We start from the raw sequence: 14,964 nt of genomic DNA, 5'->3' as shown, positions 1-14,964 counted from the left end.
TGGATGGGGGGAAAGGAGGGTCCCCTGCCCAGGCCTGACGCCTATCAGAGGCGTCAGGCCTGGGCAAGGGGCCGATCCTGCAATTGGAGCGTGATGGAGGTCAACGCCTGAGAGCTCCCAGTATGTGAGAGGGGGCAGGCTGGGCTGAGGGACACTCCCCCCCACACACACACACCCAGTGCACGAATTTCGTGCACCGGGCCCCTAGTTTAGATATAATTTAGATATAATTGTCAATATAACATATTAGTTACAGGTGTTCAACATAATGATTCCATATTTGTATATATTGAGACGTGATCATCATCATAAGTCTAGTTAATATCTGTCACCGTATGTAGTTATAATTTTTTTCTTGTGATGAAATCTTTTGAAATCTACTTTCTTAGCAACTTTCAAATATACAATATAGTATTATTAACTATATAGCTGGGAGTTTGTACTTTTTAACCCTTTTCGTTGCCCACTCTGTTGTCTCTGGCATCCACCAGTCTGTTCTCTATATCCATGAGCTCAGTTTGTTTTAGATTCCACATATAAGTGCGATCTTACGGTATTTGTCTTTCTTTATCTGACTTATTTCATTTGGTATAAATGAAGCTGTCAAGGTCCATCAGTGTTACAATGGCAAGATTTATTCCTCTTTTATGTCTGAAAATATTCCTCTGTGTGTGTGTGTGTGTGTTGGTGTACACATACATATACACCACATTTCATTTATCCATTCATCCGTCAATGGACATTGAGGTTGCTTCCATAGCTTCTATAGCTTTGGTATTGTAAATGGTGCTGCAATGAACAGAGAGATACATGTATCTTTGTGAGTTAGTGCTCTCATTTTTTTTTTTTAAGTAGAATTGCTGGATCATGTAGTAGTTCTATTTTTAATTCTTTGAGAAACTGTCATACTGTTTTTCGTGGTAGCTACACCAATCTGCATTCCTTTCACCAGTGCATAAGGGTTCTCGTTTCTCCACATCCTCTTCAACACTTATTTTGTGACTCTTTTTTTTTAAGGTGCTGTCTCATTGTTGTTTAGATTTGCATTTCCCCAATGATTAGTGATATTGAGCACCTTTTCTTGTACCTCTTGGCCACCTGTATGTCTTACTTGGAAAAATAACTATTTAGTTCCTCTGCCCATTTTTAAATTAGATTTATTTATTTACTTATTCTTGCTGTTGAGTTGTATGAGTGCTTTTTATGTCTTGGATATTAACCTCTTATCAGATATATGATTTGCAAATATTCAGTATGTTACCTTTTCATTTTGTTGATGGTTTCCTTGGCTGTGCAGAAGTGTTATAGTTTGATACAATTCCACTTGTTTATTTTAGTTTTTGTTGCCTTTGCTTTTGGTGTCAAATCCAAAAAATCATCACTAATACCTATGTCCAGGAGCTTGTCTCCTATGTTTATTTTTAGGAGTTTAGTGACTTCATGTCTTATATTCAAATTTTTGATCCAATTTGCGTTAACTTTTGTATACGATGTAATATAGTGGTCCACTTGCATTCTATTGTATGTGACTGTCTAGCTTCCTGGACACCATTTGTTGAAGAGACTGTTCTTTCCCCATTGTATATTCTTGGCTGCTTTATCATAAATTAATTGACCATATATGTGTGGGTTTATTTTTGGGCTCTATATCTGTTCCATTGAGCTTTGTCTTTGTTTTTCTGCCAGTAGCATACTGTTTTGATTACTATAGTTTTGTAATATAGTTTGAAATCAGGGCACATGATGTCTCCAGCTTTGTTCTTTCTCAAGATTGCTTTGGCTCTTTGAGGTCTTTCATGGTTCCATCCAAATTTTAGGATTGTTTGTTCTATTTCTGTAAAAAATTATATTGGAATTTTTATAGGGATTGCTTGAACCTGTCAATTACTTTGGGTAGTATGGATATTTTAACAGTATTAATTTTTTCAGTCCATGAGAATATCTTTCCACTTATTTGTGTCATCTTCAGTTTCTCTCACCAATGTCTTATAGTTTTCGTATAAGATGTTTTATAGTGTAAGTCTAGTTAATATCTGTCACTATATGTAGTTATAATTTTTTATAATTTTACCTCCTTGGTTAAGTTTATTCCTAGGCATTTTATTCTTTTTGATGTAATTATAAGTAGAATTGTTTTCATAGTTTCTCTTCCTGCTAGTTTGTTATTAGTATACTAATACTAATTTCCAGTGCATGAAATTTATGGTGGGGGTGAGGGGAGCAGTCCCTCAGCATGGCCTGCACCCTCTTCATTCTGGGACCCCTCGGGGGATGTCCACAGGGATTGGGCCTAAACCAGCAGTCGGACATGCCTATAGCAATCTGGGACTGCTAGCTCCTAACTGCTCGCCTGCCTGCCTGCCTGATTGCCCCTAACCACCTCTGCCTGCCCAATCGCCCCTAACCACCTCTGCCTCAGACCCCCACCTGGGACCCAGGATTCCCTCCTCCGGTCAGCTGCAGGCACCTGGGACCCGGGCTTCCCTCCCTCTGGCTGGCCACAGGCACCCAGGATCCAGGCCGGCTTCGCCCAGGCCAGCTGTAGATGCCCGGGACCGTGGGGCAGGCAGCTTTTCTCTGTCTCCGGGGCCGAAGGCGCTGGTGCCCAGGACCGCGGGGGAGGAGGGGGGGGCAGCTTTTTTCCACCCCCCAGGCAGCAGGCTTTTCTCCGTCTCCCAGGCCACAGACGCTGGTGCCTATGACCGCAGGCCAGGCAGCTTTGCCCGGGCCTGGCTTTGTCAGGAAGGACGTCCAGAAGATCGTTCAGAAGACGTCCGGTCTAATTAGCATACTATCCTTTTATAGTATAGATTAGAAATTTTTGGTATCCTGAAATTTTATATTTTTTCTTCCTTTTATTAAAACATATTTTTTTTTATTGATTTTAGAGAGAAAGGAAGGGAGAGGAAGAGAGAGAAACATCAATGATGAAAGAGAATCATTGATCAGATGCCTCCAATGAGAATTGAGCCCACAACCTGAGTATGTGCCCGGACCGGGAATCGAACCTCTTGGTGCATGGGTCAGTGCTGAACTACTGAGCCGTGCTGATTGGACTCTTTCTTCCTTTTTTAGGGTATAATATTCCATTGGAATGTTTTTCATGCAATGATATTTCATTGCATGTATACACCACATTTTATTTAGCCATTCATCACTGATGGATACTTGGGTTGCTTCTGCCTTTGGTGTTGTGAATAATGCTGCTATGATCATGGGTGTACAAATACCTATCAGAGGGGCCTTACTTTTCATTCTTTTGGGTATATACCCAGAAGTGGGATTTATGAATCCTATGGTAATTTTTTAAATTATTTGAGGAATTGCTATACTGTATTCCATCATGGCTGCACCATTTTATATTTCTATCAACAGTGCACAAGGGTTTCAATTTTTCCACATCCTTGCCAACACTTATTTCTTATTTTTTTATAATAGCCATCCTAGTGGGTGTGAATAGATCAGAGGTTTTTATACTATGCTCTAATGGACTTTAAGGATTCCATGAATTTCCTTGGTGATTTCCAAACTCCCCTTCCCTGATCTCTGTTTTACATGTTGTTTTCTGTTTGCATTCCTATGAAGAGGATTTTCTGGCTAAAAAAGTTTGGAAAGCCACCACACTGAATGATCTCTAGGGTATCTTCCTGCTGGAAAAGTCGATGGTTTTGATGATCTGTAACTAATAAACCAAAATAACAGAGACTTTTGTACCTTCCCCCTCCCCCCACTTCATAATTGTCCAAAGACTTTGGTTATTAACTTTTTTTCTTTCCTTTCAAACTAATAATATGGTTTTTCATCAATCTAAAATAACTTGAAGGTATGTAAAATTTGTTACAGTTTCGAGCAATAAAACAAGTCATGATTCCTTAAGAACTTACTCCTAAAATAATTTACACATTGAGTTTTTAAAAAATAGGTCTATTATTCATGTATTCTTTTCATGAATATTAAGTGTCTCCCATGTGCTAGACACTGGGCTGGGTGACAGGTAAAATGTGATTGCTGCTCCTGAGGAGCTCACTGTTCAGAGAAAGAAGTATAAATATGAACAACCGACTGCAATAAAGGCACAGGTTGCCTACCTGTCATATCTGGGATGTTAGATGGTACAGATGAAAGTTTTGGTGGTTTAAAACCTTAAGGTAAGGCTTTTAAACACTTATGACATATAGTAATGAAAAGGGGACATTAAAAAGTATATGTAACCTGGCCGGCGTGGCTCAGAGTTTGAGTATCAACCTATGAACCATGGGTTGATTCCTGGTCAGGGCACATGCCTGGGGTGTGGGCTCAGTCCCCAGTAGAGGGCATGCAGGAGACAGCCAGCCAATGATTCTCTTTCATCATTGATGTTTCTATCTCGCTGCCTCTCCCTTCCTCTCTGAAATCAATAAAAATATATTTTTTAAAAAGCATATGTAAAAAAAGACATGTATATATTGTACTATATATATGTATATGACGTTTATATTTACTGGAAATTCTGGTGGGCTGCAGGTCATGGTGTGCCAGAACCACAGTACATTGGTGTTTGTGGCAACAGCAACTTCAGACTCTGAAGTGGATGATGCAGCAGCTGTTTTAGAAAGGTCTCCAGGTATTATCTTGAGTTCATCATCAAAAGTTGATGTTGGTAAACTTTTCCATCTTTCCTCCTTAATACCTGGAATTTCTCCTACATACTGGTTGGTTAGTGACCTCTTTGCTGTGATTTTTTTTTAAATCCTCACTGGAGGATATTTTTTTCCACTGATTTTCTAGAGAGAGTGAAGGGAGGGAGGAGGGGGAGAGAGAAACATTGTCGTGAAAGAGACACATCGATTGGTTGCCTCCTACTCGCACCGACTGGGCCAGTGATTGAACCTGCAACCGAAGCACTTGCCCTTGACCAGGAATCGAACCCATGTGCCTTGGGTCCGTGGGCCAACGCTCTAACCACTGAGAAAACCGGCCAGGGCAGATTGTGGGATTTTTCTTAAAATAGCTTTTGTGTTACCATCCTAGGGGTTGGGCCACCATTATTACACAATTGAGTGGCCTTTGGTGGCCCACACCAGCTTCACACTCTGTTACTTATTTTCTTTCAGTATTTGAAGTCCTGTAAGAGAGATCTGCTATATCTGTAAATCAGTGGAAGCACAAGAGGAAGTGACCGCCTCTCCCGGAGGTTAAGAGAGGTTTCACTGAGGCAGAGATAGCCTGCGTTGGCGTATGAAGGATGAGTTGGAGTTCCCCAGGCAGCTCCTGGTGGTGGGAGTCGCTTAGGCAGGGGCCCGGAGCCATGAACTAGCAGGGAAGGGGAAGCCTGGTGTGGCTGGAGAAGAGTACAGGCTCAGGTTACCACTCTGCAGCGTTAGGTAGTTAGTAGTTATTTATTAGACAACCATCATGTGCAAGGCATGTGATACATATTAGGGGCTATAAAGACCAAATCAATTTCTGCCATTGCAGGATTTTAAATCTAAGAGCAGAGATTGTTACACAAAGATCCAAATGACCCAGTTTACTTTGGTATAAAGTAGCATAATAAGAGCAATAAAAATCTAGCTCTGAAGTTTCAAAAAGAGGAAAGAGTACATTCATTGGGGGGAAAGGCTTCATTGGAGCGTGTAGCGTTTGAAATGGGCCTTGAATAATGAATAGAGTTTCTTTGGACAGTAAGGGTGAAATTAAAGGAAATGTTTTTGTTCAGTCAGGTTATGCCCCTTAGAAAAGTGGTACCATTAATGAAGGTCAAGAAGAACTGGTTTCAGGATCGAGATGATGACTGTAGCTTAGGACAGAAGATGCTGGTTTCAGTATAGTTGGAATTATGAGGATGATTCCAGAAGGAAAAGATATAGAGACAGATGAAAAGAATATTGAAAGCAGAAACTTAAAAGATACCTCTGTGTAGAGGCTGAGAGGATTAAGAAAAGTCACTTAATATATCTCAAATGAATAGACAGAGATAAGAAATAGAGATAAGAAATGGAAGAGCTTTTCAGAAAAGAGGCCCTAGTTGGCAGTGTGCAGGCTGCACAAGGTGGAGCCAAAAACAGGCATTGGCTTTAGCAATCAGAAGATCATCGATAAGTACCTGTGATCTCATCCAACGATGGTGGTGGAGGAACCACGTTGCTAGAGTTTGTGAATTGCATGACTCAGGAGAGAGTGGAGCACCTGATGTAGTGAGGAGCGCATCAGGTAGCAAGCATTGTGCACCTTCCATGTGCCCAGACTGGTCTGAGCACTTCAATCCTCACAACAAACCTGTGAGATGGGATCAGGAAACTATATAGAGAGGCTGCATCATTTGCTCAAGGTCATGTAGTAAGTGGCTAAGCCCTGGGTTAAGCCTAGGAAGTCTGGTTCTGGAACTTGTGCTCCACACCCTGTGCCACTCTGGAACTGAAGGACTTTGGTCAGAAAGCAAGGCCAGCTTCAGGTGGCTAAGGATGTTTGTGCTCACCCCACCCCTCACCCCCGCCTGCTCCTTTTTTCTTACTTTCTTTTTTAAATGAAGAGCGATCCAAGCCTGTTTGTGAAAGTGATACGTCATAGGAGGGAAAACCGGAAAGTGGAAACCAGAAAGAGAACAAGTCTTGGGATCAGAAAGGTGTAAGCTCAAAAACAAAATAAAATAATTATTTTAGGAGGCTATACCTGGATCCAGTGGTAGGCCTCAGGTTCTCGCAGGAGGAAGGGGACTGCCTGGAATAAAAATAACCAGCTGAAGTGCCTCAGACTGTTCCCTTAGACCCAGCCATGCTTTTTGGGGTCAGGAACAGCTAGCATGGGAGGGCTCTGGATGCAGGCAGCCCTAGCTTCAGGTCCAGACTCTCAGTTTGCTGTGACAATGCCTCCCCCAAAGGCTATATGGACACTCAACCACTGAGCCATGTCTGCAGGACAAGAATGTGCATGTCTAACAAGTTCCCAGGTGGTGGCGATGCTGCTGGTCCAGGACCCACACTGGGAACCTCTATTCTAGAGCCATGGGTGTTTAGGGGCTCTTTTGAGCCTTTAATGCTCACATGGAAACTGTCATTTGTTTGTATAGGTGTTCTTATTTGTCAGGTCATTTTTGCTGTGGATAGGACTGTGATTTGATTGAACCGAAGGCTGTTTATGTGTTACCAGACGTGGGACTTTGGAAATGTTATTTAACCTCTTCAAAGCCCAGTTTCCTCCGCTATAAAATGGCACACGATGCCAGTTTCATAAGGACTGCAAAGGTGTATTAGTAGGACTTTAGTTTGGGGCGGAACTGACATGCGGTTTTTTAGGAGGAATTTTTATTGTTATTATCACCGAGTCTATCATAGTTACTAAGTAAGGCAGGGAAAAAGAACACCAAAAAAATCAGTTCCATGACATTTCCATAAGGTAGCATTTTATTATTATTGTCTATTGAAATCTGGTTGTCTTGATAAATCAGGTTGCATTCCTTGTACTCCTCTAACTAGGTTACAAGAAGATAAGTTCTGGAGCCAGGTTCTTGGAACCTGGCTGCTCAGCCTCACAGCTGAGTGACCTTGGGTGAGTGATCCCACCTCTCCAATTCTCTTTCTTCGTTTGCAAAATGAGGAGGATGTCTTCTTCAACAGGGTTGTTGGATTGATCAGAAATACAGTTGGAACATACAACTATGTGCCCAGCCTGCAGTAGGTCCTCAGTACAGGACACTTTCTTTTTGTTTCATTTAGCTTTTTTTCTTGTTCTTGTTTTGTTAGTCTTCACCTGCGGATATTTTTTCCATTGATTTTCAGAGAATAGAAGGGGTGGGTGAAGAGAGAGAGAAAGAGAGAGAGAGAGAAATATCTGTGTGAGAGAGAGACATCTTTTGGTTGCCTCAGCAGGCTGGGGATTGAACCTGCAATCCAGGTAGTGCCCTTGACCTGGAATTTTAAACCTGTGACCCTTCAGTGTACAGGCCGATGGTCTAACCACTGAGCAATGCCGGCCAGGGCTGGCTTTTTTTCTTTTTAAAGGCCTAGGTTCTTTCTGTTAGAGGAGGGTAGGTAGGGACTGTTGCCTCTACTAGTATAAGCCCTCCTAGCTCTTGGGGAGAAATAAAACTGTATTAACATTTCAGAAACGAGATGGCCTCTAAGTGGCCTGTGGATGCCTAGCCATGCTTAAGGCTGCCTCAGTTTGAGCCAGTCTGAGACAAGAGTCACACAGCTGTCAGGGCTGACATGGATTGTGTGGGGGGAAGGAACAGATTGCTTGCATCCTGAGTACATCCTGTGATAGGCCATTTAGACACAGTAGGAGAGGAATACCAACCCCAACATTGGCCCCCATAATCCTATGGCTATTTTATTAATTATATAATGTGTACCAGGCAGTGAGCTAGATATGCTTCATTCATCACTGATTCATTCAGCAACTGTGCATTGAGTGTTCACTGTGGGCTGGCACTGGGGTTTGCAAGGATGAAGTTGCCCTCAGGGTATTGCCAACCTTGTGTCCACAGGATATGACTGCAAGAAATGATTGCAAGGAACTTGAGCATTAGCTTGGGTTCCTCTCTGCAGGTGGGTGGGATGAAAATGCTGCTCTAACTTGAAATCACTTTGAGTTATGCTATTATGGTAGTTGACTGCTATGTAATAAATTGTGGCCTGCACAACAGCGCTTCACAGTAAAATGATGGAGAGTTAAATTTTCTCTTTTTAAAAAATTTTTATTGAGTTTATTGGAGTGACATTGGTTAGTAAAATCATATAGGTTTCAGGTGTACAATTCTATAATACAACATCTGCATATTTTATTGTGTGATCATCACCCCAATTCAAATCTTACATCATTACCATTTATCCCCCAATACCTTCTTCTACCTCCCTTCATGCACCCCCCTGCCACCCCGCCCCGCCCAATATCTCTTTTTCTCCTGTCTTTTCATCATTCAGACCAACCATATCCACTTTGGGTTGAAACTGTGATGTCCTTTCCCCCTATGTCTTGGAATAACTACACCATAAGATTTCCTTTGTATTTTCCTAAACCAAGGAAAGAAAAGCTAAAGTAGAAAAGGTTTACAAAAAATTTAAAAGCCTGCCAGGGATAACTATTTAGAGCATACAAGTGTTGCTTTCTCACTAGACCAGAAATACCAGTTTAGACATTTTGGAGAGTCCAGAATTGTAGAAAGTGCTCCAGTGACTTAAGGTAGGGAGAAACATTGAGCTGAGTTCCACGAGAGCAGCTTCTTCCACCGTGCGTGCGGCTCCAGGAAGTTTTGCAGAAACGGGGAAAGAAAAGCTGCCGCCTCCTATCTGTTAGGTTTGGCCCCTGCTTTCACCTCTTCTGGGTGAGAGGGGAAAATTAGCAAATATTTCACATACTCTGTCACTTTCACATGGTCATCTGACATTTGCACTTGGCTCTCTTGAAGGTCACCTTGAATTAATAGTTGTTTTTTTGGCCATTGTCTACCTATGTGTGTTGTCTGGAGTGTGCTCATTCAGACCCCGGGTGAACCCAGGTAGTGACTGAATGGCCCAGTCTTCTCGTGGGGAGGTGGGGGCAGTTTATCAGAGAGACTTTGGATACGAGTAGAAAGTCAGCATTTGGGCTGAAATGTGTTTTTTTTTTTTACCATGATTTTTCCTGGTTGAATTTTATTGTTCTATAACGTCTCTTGGTTTACTTGAATATTTGAGGGTGCTTCCTCTCCAGGTTTGGTTCTGCTTACACCTTTAAAACCAGTAATCATAAGGCTAGTATTATGGCTCCTCAACAATAACAACAACAAAATGTCTATCACTATCACAAACAGGCTGATGATAACTTTGAAAGTGTCTTTCTAGAAAAACAGTGTGATGTCACCTCTCTTGCTTGTTCCACCCCCCTCTTTAAATTTAACAATCCGTGTTTGGAACCATATAGTTTGATTTTCATATTTTCTAAGTGAAATCACAATGTCTCTAAGTAACAGGACTCTGCCCTCATTTTCTCCTCTCTGTTTCCTTCAGTGTTGGCTTCATCTTGTGCCAGATGTGCTTGAATTCCCCCTATTCCCCAACACCTTGAGGAGCAAAAACGCCTGAGTGATGCATGCTGCAGGGGAAGTGAGGGACGTGGGCTGGGACCAGGCAGTTGGGAAGTGCAGAACTAATGTCTGGCCTTGCTAGGATGATCTAGGTTCGAGGTTAAAAGGAACAAAGTGAAAGTCACTTGTGTCATTCCAGAGAGACTGTCAGAACACAGGAGCCAAAACAAAAGTAGGTTTGCCAGCCAGCACCCTGCTTGCCACCCGCAGCCTTGCAGAGGATGTACATTCGGCAGTCACCCTGCCCCCCTTCAGCTGCTCCCCCGGGGGTGCCTGTCTCAAAGCAGGTTGATTTCATCACCAGCTCCATCTGGAATTTGAGATTTATTTTCTTAGTTTCTGTGTCAGGGTTCACCACCAACATCCCTTCTCCCCCTCCTTTTTTTTAGATTTGGTTATTTTCTTCAAGGGCTGACAGCCCGCCCTCCATATCTGCTGGTTATGCATCCTCAGATTTAACCAACCTCAGATAAAAAATACTCAGAAAAAATATTCCAGAAAGTTGATCCCTAAACAATACAGTATAACAACTATTTGCATAGCATTTACATTGCATTCGGCATTATAAGTAATCCAGAGATCATTTAAAGCAGCGGTTGCCAACCTGTGGTCCGTGGACCGCTGGTGGTCTGTGAGGTCTGAAAGGTTGGCGACCGCTGATTTAAAGTACACTGAATGGTGTGCGTAGGTTCTATGCAAATGCTACATCATTTTAATAAGGGACTTGAGCATCTGTGGATTTTGGTAGCCACAGTGGGTCCTGGAATGAATCTTCTCGTGGATATTGGAGACCCAGGGATGACTAGAGTCTCATGGCTGTAATCTGTTACAGCCATAAATCAGCAAGGGGAAAGGCTACTGGGGTAAAGTCTGGAGTGACCATTCCCCAGCCTCCAGAGTCCTCTTCCAGTGGAGTCAACAGGACACACTTAACTCCTCCAGCACCAAGTTGTGACAGCACGTATGAAGTGCTGTCTACCAGGCACATTCATTGCAGTGGTTCTCAACCTTCTGGCTCTTTAAATACAGTTCCTCATGTTGTGACCCAACCATAAAATTATTTTCATTGCTACTTCATAACTGTAATGTTGCTACTGTTATGAATTGTAATGTAAGTATCTGATATGCAGGATGGTCTTAGGCGACCCCTGTGAAAGGGTCGTTCGACCGCCAAAGGGGTCGCGACCCACAGGTTGAGAACCGCTGCATTAGAGCCTCAGAGCCCTGGGTTTTTATTAGGGCTGGTCACACAGGCATCCTCTACCTAGCAAGTGCTAGAATTCCTAGCTCAGAAGGAAAGCAGGTGTTCAGCATAAACCACGCTACAGAGTCCAGCTGCAGCAAGCCTTTCTTACCAGGGAATGGTGGAACCCTCCCTGAGTCTGAGTTTCCTGATGCAGCCAAGGGCGTAAACAGTCTCAGGCCTGCTACGTGGTCTTTATACAGTTTCTAAAGTTGCTCTCACTTTTTACTTTGAATTTATTGAATTGGACTTTCACATTTGTGTCCAGTGATTGAGGTGTTAGCTAGATGGGCCTTGTTCTGTCATTGCTTAGCGGGAACTATTGTCTGGGTCAGTGGGTGTTTTGCTTTCTGGACCTGGTTTTACTTTGACGGTGCTGCCTACCTGCTTGCAGCCTGGGCTTCTGCTCAGAGGGCAAGTTACCAAGATGACTCATGCCCCCTTCACCCCTTTGCCCTGCTGGGCTTATCAGACTGTCTGGTCCTAGTAGACTTCCTTCTCTTGGTTCCTAGGTGGGCTTGGATACTGTCTCCCAGCTCCACAGGCACGGACTTGCAGCTTTCTGGGGAGAAGCGGGGTCGGGGAGAATTGTAATTAACGCCCATTTAAAACCTGTCTTGCCATTTTTAAAAGTATTCTTTGGAAATCTGTCTTTGGGATTTGCACCTCTGTGCCTTTGAGTTTTGTTCTTCTGTTTCTTCTTTTTTTTCCTTTTTGTTTTTTTCCTTTGAGTTTTAGCTGCCTGGTTTCACAAATCTCACATCTAACGGGGGTTTAGAATTACATACAGTTGACCCTTGTACAATGTGGTGATTAGAAGTGCAGTCAAAGATTCATGTATAACTTTTGACTCCCCAAGTCTTAACTAATCTTAATAGCCCACTGACAGCCTTACCAATAACATAAACAGTCGATTAACACATATTTTGTATGTTATGTGTGTTATATACTGTGGCCTTGCAATAAATAGAGAAAAGAAAAGTATTAAGAAAATCATAAGGAAGAGAAAATACATTTGCAGTATTTATGGGGAAAAATCCACGCCTAAGTGGACCAGTGAAGTTTAAACCCATGTTGTTCAAGGGTCAGCTGTTCTATTTTCTTTCATCTCCGGGCAGGTTCATTCTCGCTGACCTGCCTCTCTCCCATGCAGCCTTGATGCCTCAGAAGCTCCCAAGCAATGGCTCTGCAAGGCTTCTCACCCAGAAAAGGCATCTCAGTGTGTGGCCTCTCGTGTTTGCATCAGGGCACATGTGCCCCGTTACTTATGGCTTGAACTCATTCACTTACAACACCCGCCTCTGATGTGACCAGATCTATTTTTAGCCACACCAACCATTCCACAGTCTTGGCCAAAGCTATGGGCAAACTGTGATGACATAGGAACTGTGACTGAACTAAGCTGTTTGCTTTCAAACTTGTGGCAGTTTCACTAAAGTGCCCTCAGGATTCAGCTATAGTAGGCATGGGGAAGGGAGGGGAATTGCCCTCCTAAATGGGAGCCTTGTCACTAAATAACCCTTGGGGACAAGGGTCTTTTTGCACCATTACTAGAGTTTAAGTCTTACCTCTTGGTGATGTAAGGACTGCAGAAGAGCAGAGCCCAGGCGTAGAGCTGTGCAGAACATGCCGGCTCTGAGGACGGATGTGGGGGACAATTGAGCATTAGAATATGGCTAGATATGGCTAGAGCAGCTGAGGAACTGATATTAAAATACATTTTTTTCAATTACAGTTTACATTCATTATTTTGTATTAGTTTCAGATGTATAACATAGTAGTTAGACAATCATATATTTTATAGAAGAATTAGATCTTTAATTTTACTTAATTTCAATTAATTTCAGTAGCTACATGTCGCTCATGGCTTTGGTGTTTAATGAATGTAAACTGTAATTGAAAAAAATGTATTTTAATATCAGTTCCTCAGCTGCTCTAGCCATATCTAGCCATATTCTAATGCTCAATTGGCAGTGCAGGAGGTAATTGTAGTGTGACCTTTGGAACTTTGATTTAGACAGCAGGTTTTGAGCATTTGTCATTCACATAAAGGGTTTAGAACAGCGCCTGGCGAGAGCTGTGTTTTTAGCAAAAACTGTGTGTCTAGATAGTGTTGGCCTTATTATGCTGACTTAGTATTTTGACTAGACTGTGGAATATGAAACTCTATATTTAGCTTTTATATTTTCTTTTCTAAACAAAATTATTATTTATTATTATTATTTGCTTTAGGTTGCTGCAGCAACTGGCCACACAGTCGTGTTGGTGGACCAGGCAGAGGACATCCTGGCAAAATCCAAAAAGGGAATTGAGGAAAGCCTTAAGAAAATAGCCAAGAAGAAGTTTGCAGAGAACCCCCAGGTAATTTCTTATTCTCAGCATCCTCAAGACTAGTCCTCTGACCACTTCACATTCTTGGAGGAAGGGTGAGGTGCTGGCCTTTGCTTACTTTTTCAGTTTGTTTATGTAAAACACATTTCTCCAAAACTTTAGATCAATATAATAACATAATCACTAAACATATTGAGGAGACTGGTTAAAAAGCAGGAGAATTAAATAACCACATTGTTGGGTGGGATTTGAGGTTGAGGAGAAAGTTCTACAGGTAGTGAACTCATTCTGTCCACAGAGTTTAGGATTGAATGACACCTATTTTGTTATAAGGATGCACGAGAGAAAAACAGAAAGATAATTCTCATACTTGTAAGTTAAAAAGAGAATGAGACCATAAATATTACGTTTCGGTAGAAACTTTCGGCAGCTTAGGTAACATGTAATGCCTGTTATTGATGTACTTGTGAGAGCGGAAAATACAGAGTCATTGTCACTTCCAGCAGCAGCAGAGGTACGAGAACTTGAGGAAGGCCTGGAAGGCCAGGGCTCTGGTTCACTGACTCCTTTTCAATGGACATTCACAAGTAATTTAGAAATACTGCAAAAGTCATCCCAGTGAGTCTTTGCTTACCTTTGTTACCTTGTTAAAGTTGCGTAGGGTTGGTTTCCTTGGGGCTTGAATGGAAATTCTCCATATACAGGCAGAGAAGAGTGCCAGTGGGGATTTTGTTCTTTTTCATCTGAGGTATCCACAAGGATGTGTCTAGGTCCCTTTAAAAATCTTTTTACTGCCCTGGCCAGGTAGGTCAGTTGGTTGGAGCGTCATCCCATACACCAAAAAAGGTGGTGAGTTCGATTTCTAGTCAGGACACATACCTAGGCTGCAGGCTCGATCCTTGGTTGGGAGGCAACTGATAAATGTTTGTTTCACATCCATGTTTCTCTCTCTCTTTCTCTGTCTCAAATCCTATATAATAAAAGAGAAACATGCAAATTAACTGTCTCTCTGCTATGCTCAAGCCACGCCCAACAGCCAATCAGGAGCGGTTATGCAAATTAACCCAACTAAGATGGTGGTGGCCACGGAGCTGGAGTGAGCAGGAGGCTTGGGTTGCCCCTGGTGATGGAGGAAGCCAAGCTTCCTGCCTGCCCTGATGGGACCTGGGCTCTAATCAAGGCTACAAAGTTTCAATTATAGAAGATAAATAAATCCCAGAAAAAAATAGAAAAAGAAAAAAAGGAGAGGCTGGGGCTTGGGTCACTGGGGGGCGTGGTCAGCCTGAAAACAGCCATCAGCCCCTCACCCAGGATTGGCCAGGCACCCCAGAGTGACCCCCCCAAC

At 42.5% G+C, this 14,964-nt stretch overlaps 1 protein-coding gene across 1 annotated transcript in view; it reads left to right on the top strand.

The window, feature by feature from the left end:
* The window catches only part of HADH (hydroxyacyl-CoA dehydrogenase), a 45,848-nt gene that overhangs the window by 10,083 nt on the left and 20,801 nt on the right, over nt 1-14,964 (top strand). The window contains exon 2 of the mRNA XM_006778895.2: nt 13,521-13,649. Coding sequence (XP_006778958.1) covers nt 13,521-13,649 — 129 coding nt within the window. The remainder of the gene's footprint in view (nt 1-13,520; nt 13,650-14,964) is intronic.

The sequence above is a fragment of the Myotis davidii genome, unplaced genomic scaffold (genome assembly GCF_000327345.1).
Source record: "Myotis davidii unplaced genomic scaffold, ASM32734v1 scaffold967, whole genome shotgun sequence".
Lineage (NCBI taxonomy): Eukaryota > Metazoa > Chordata > Mammalia > Chiroptera > Vespertilionidae > Myotis > Myotis davidii.
Note: the sequence above shows the minus strand (reverse complement) of the source record. Positions and strands in the feature narration are given on the sequence as shown.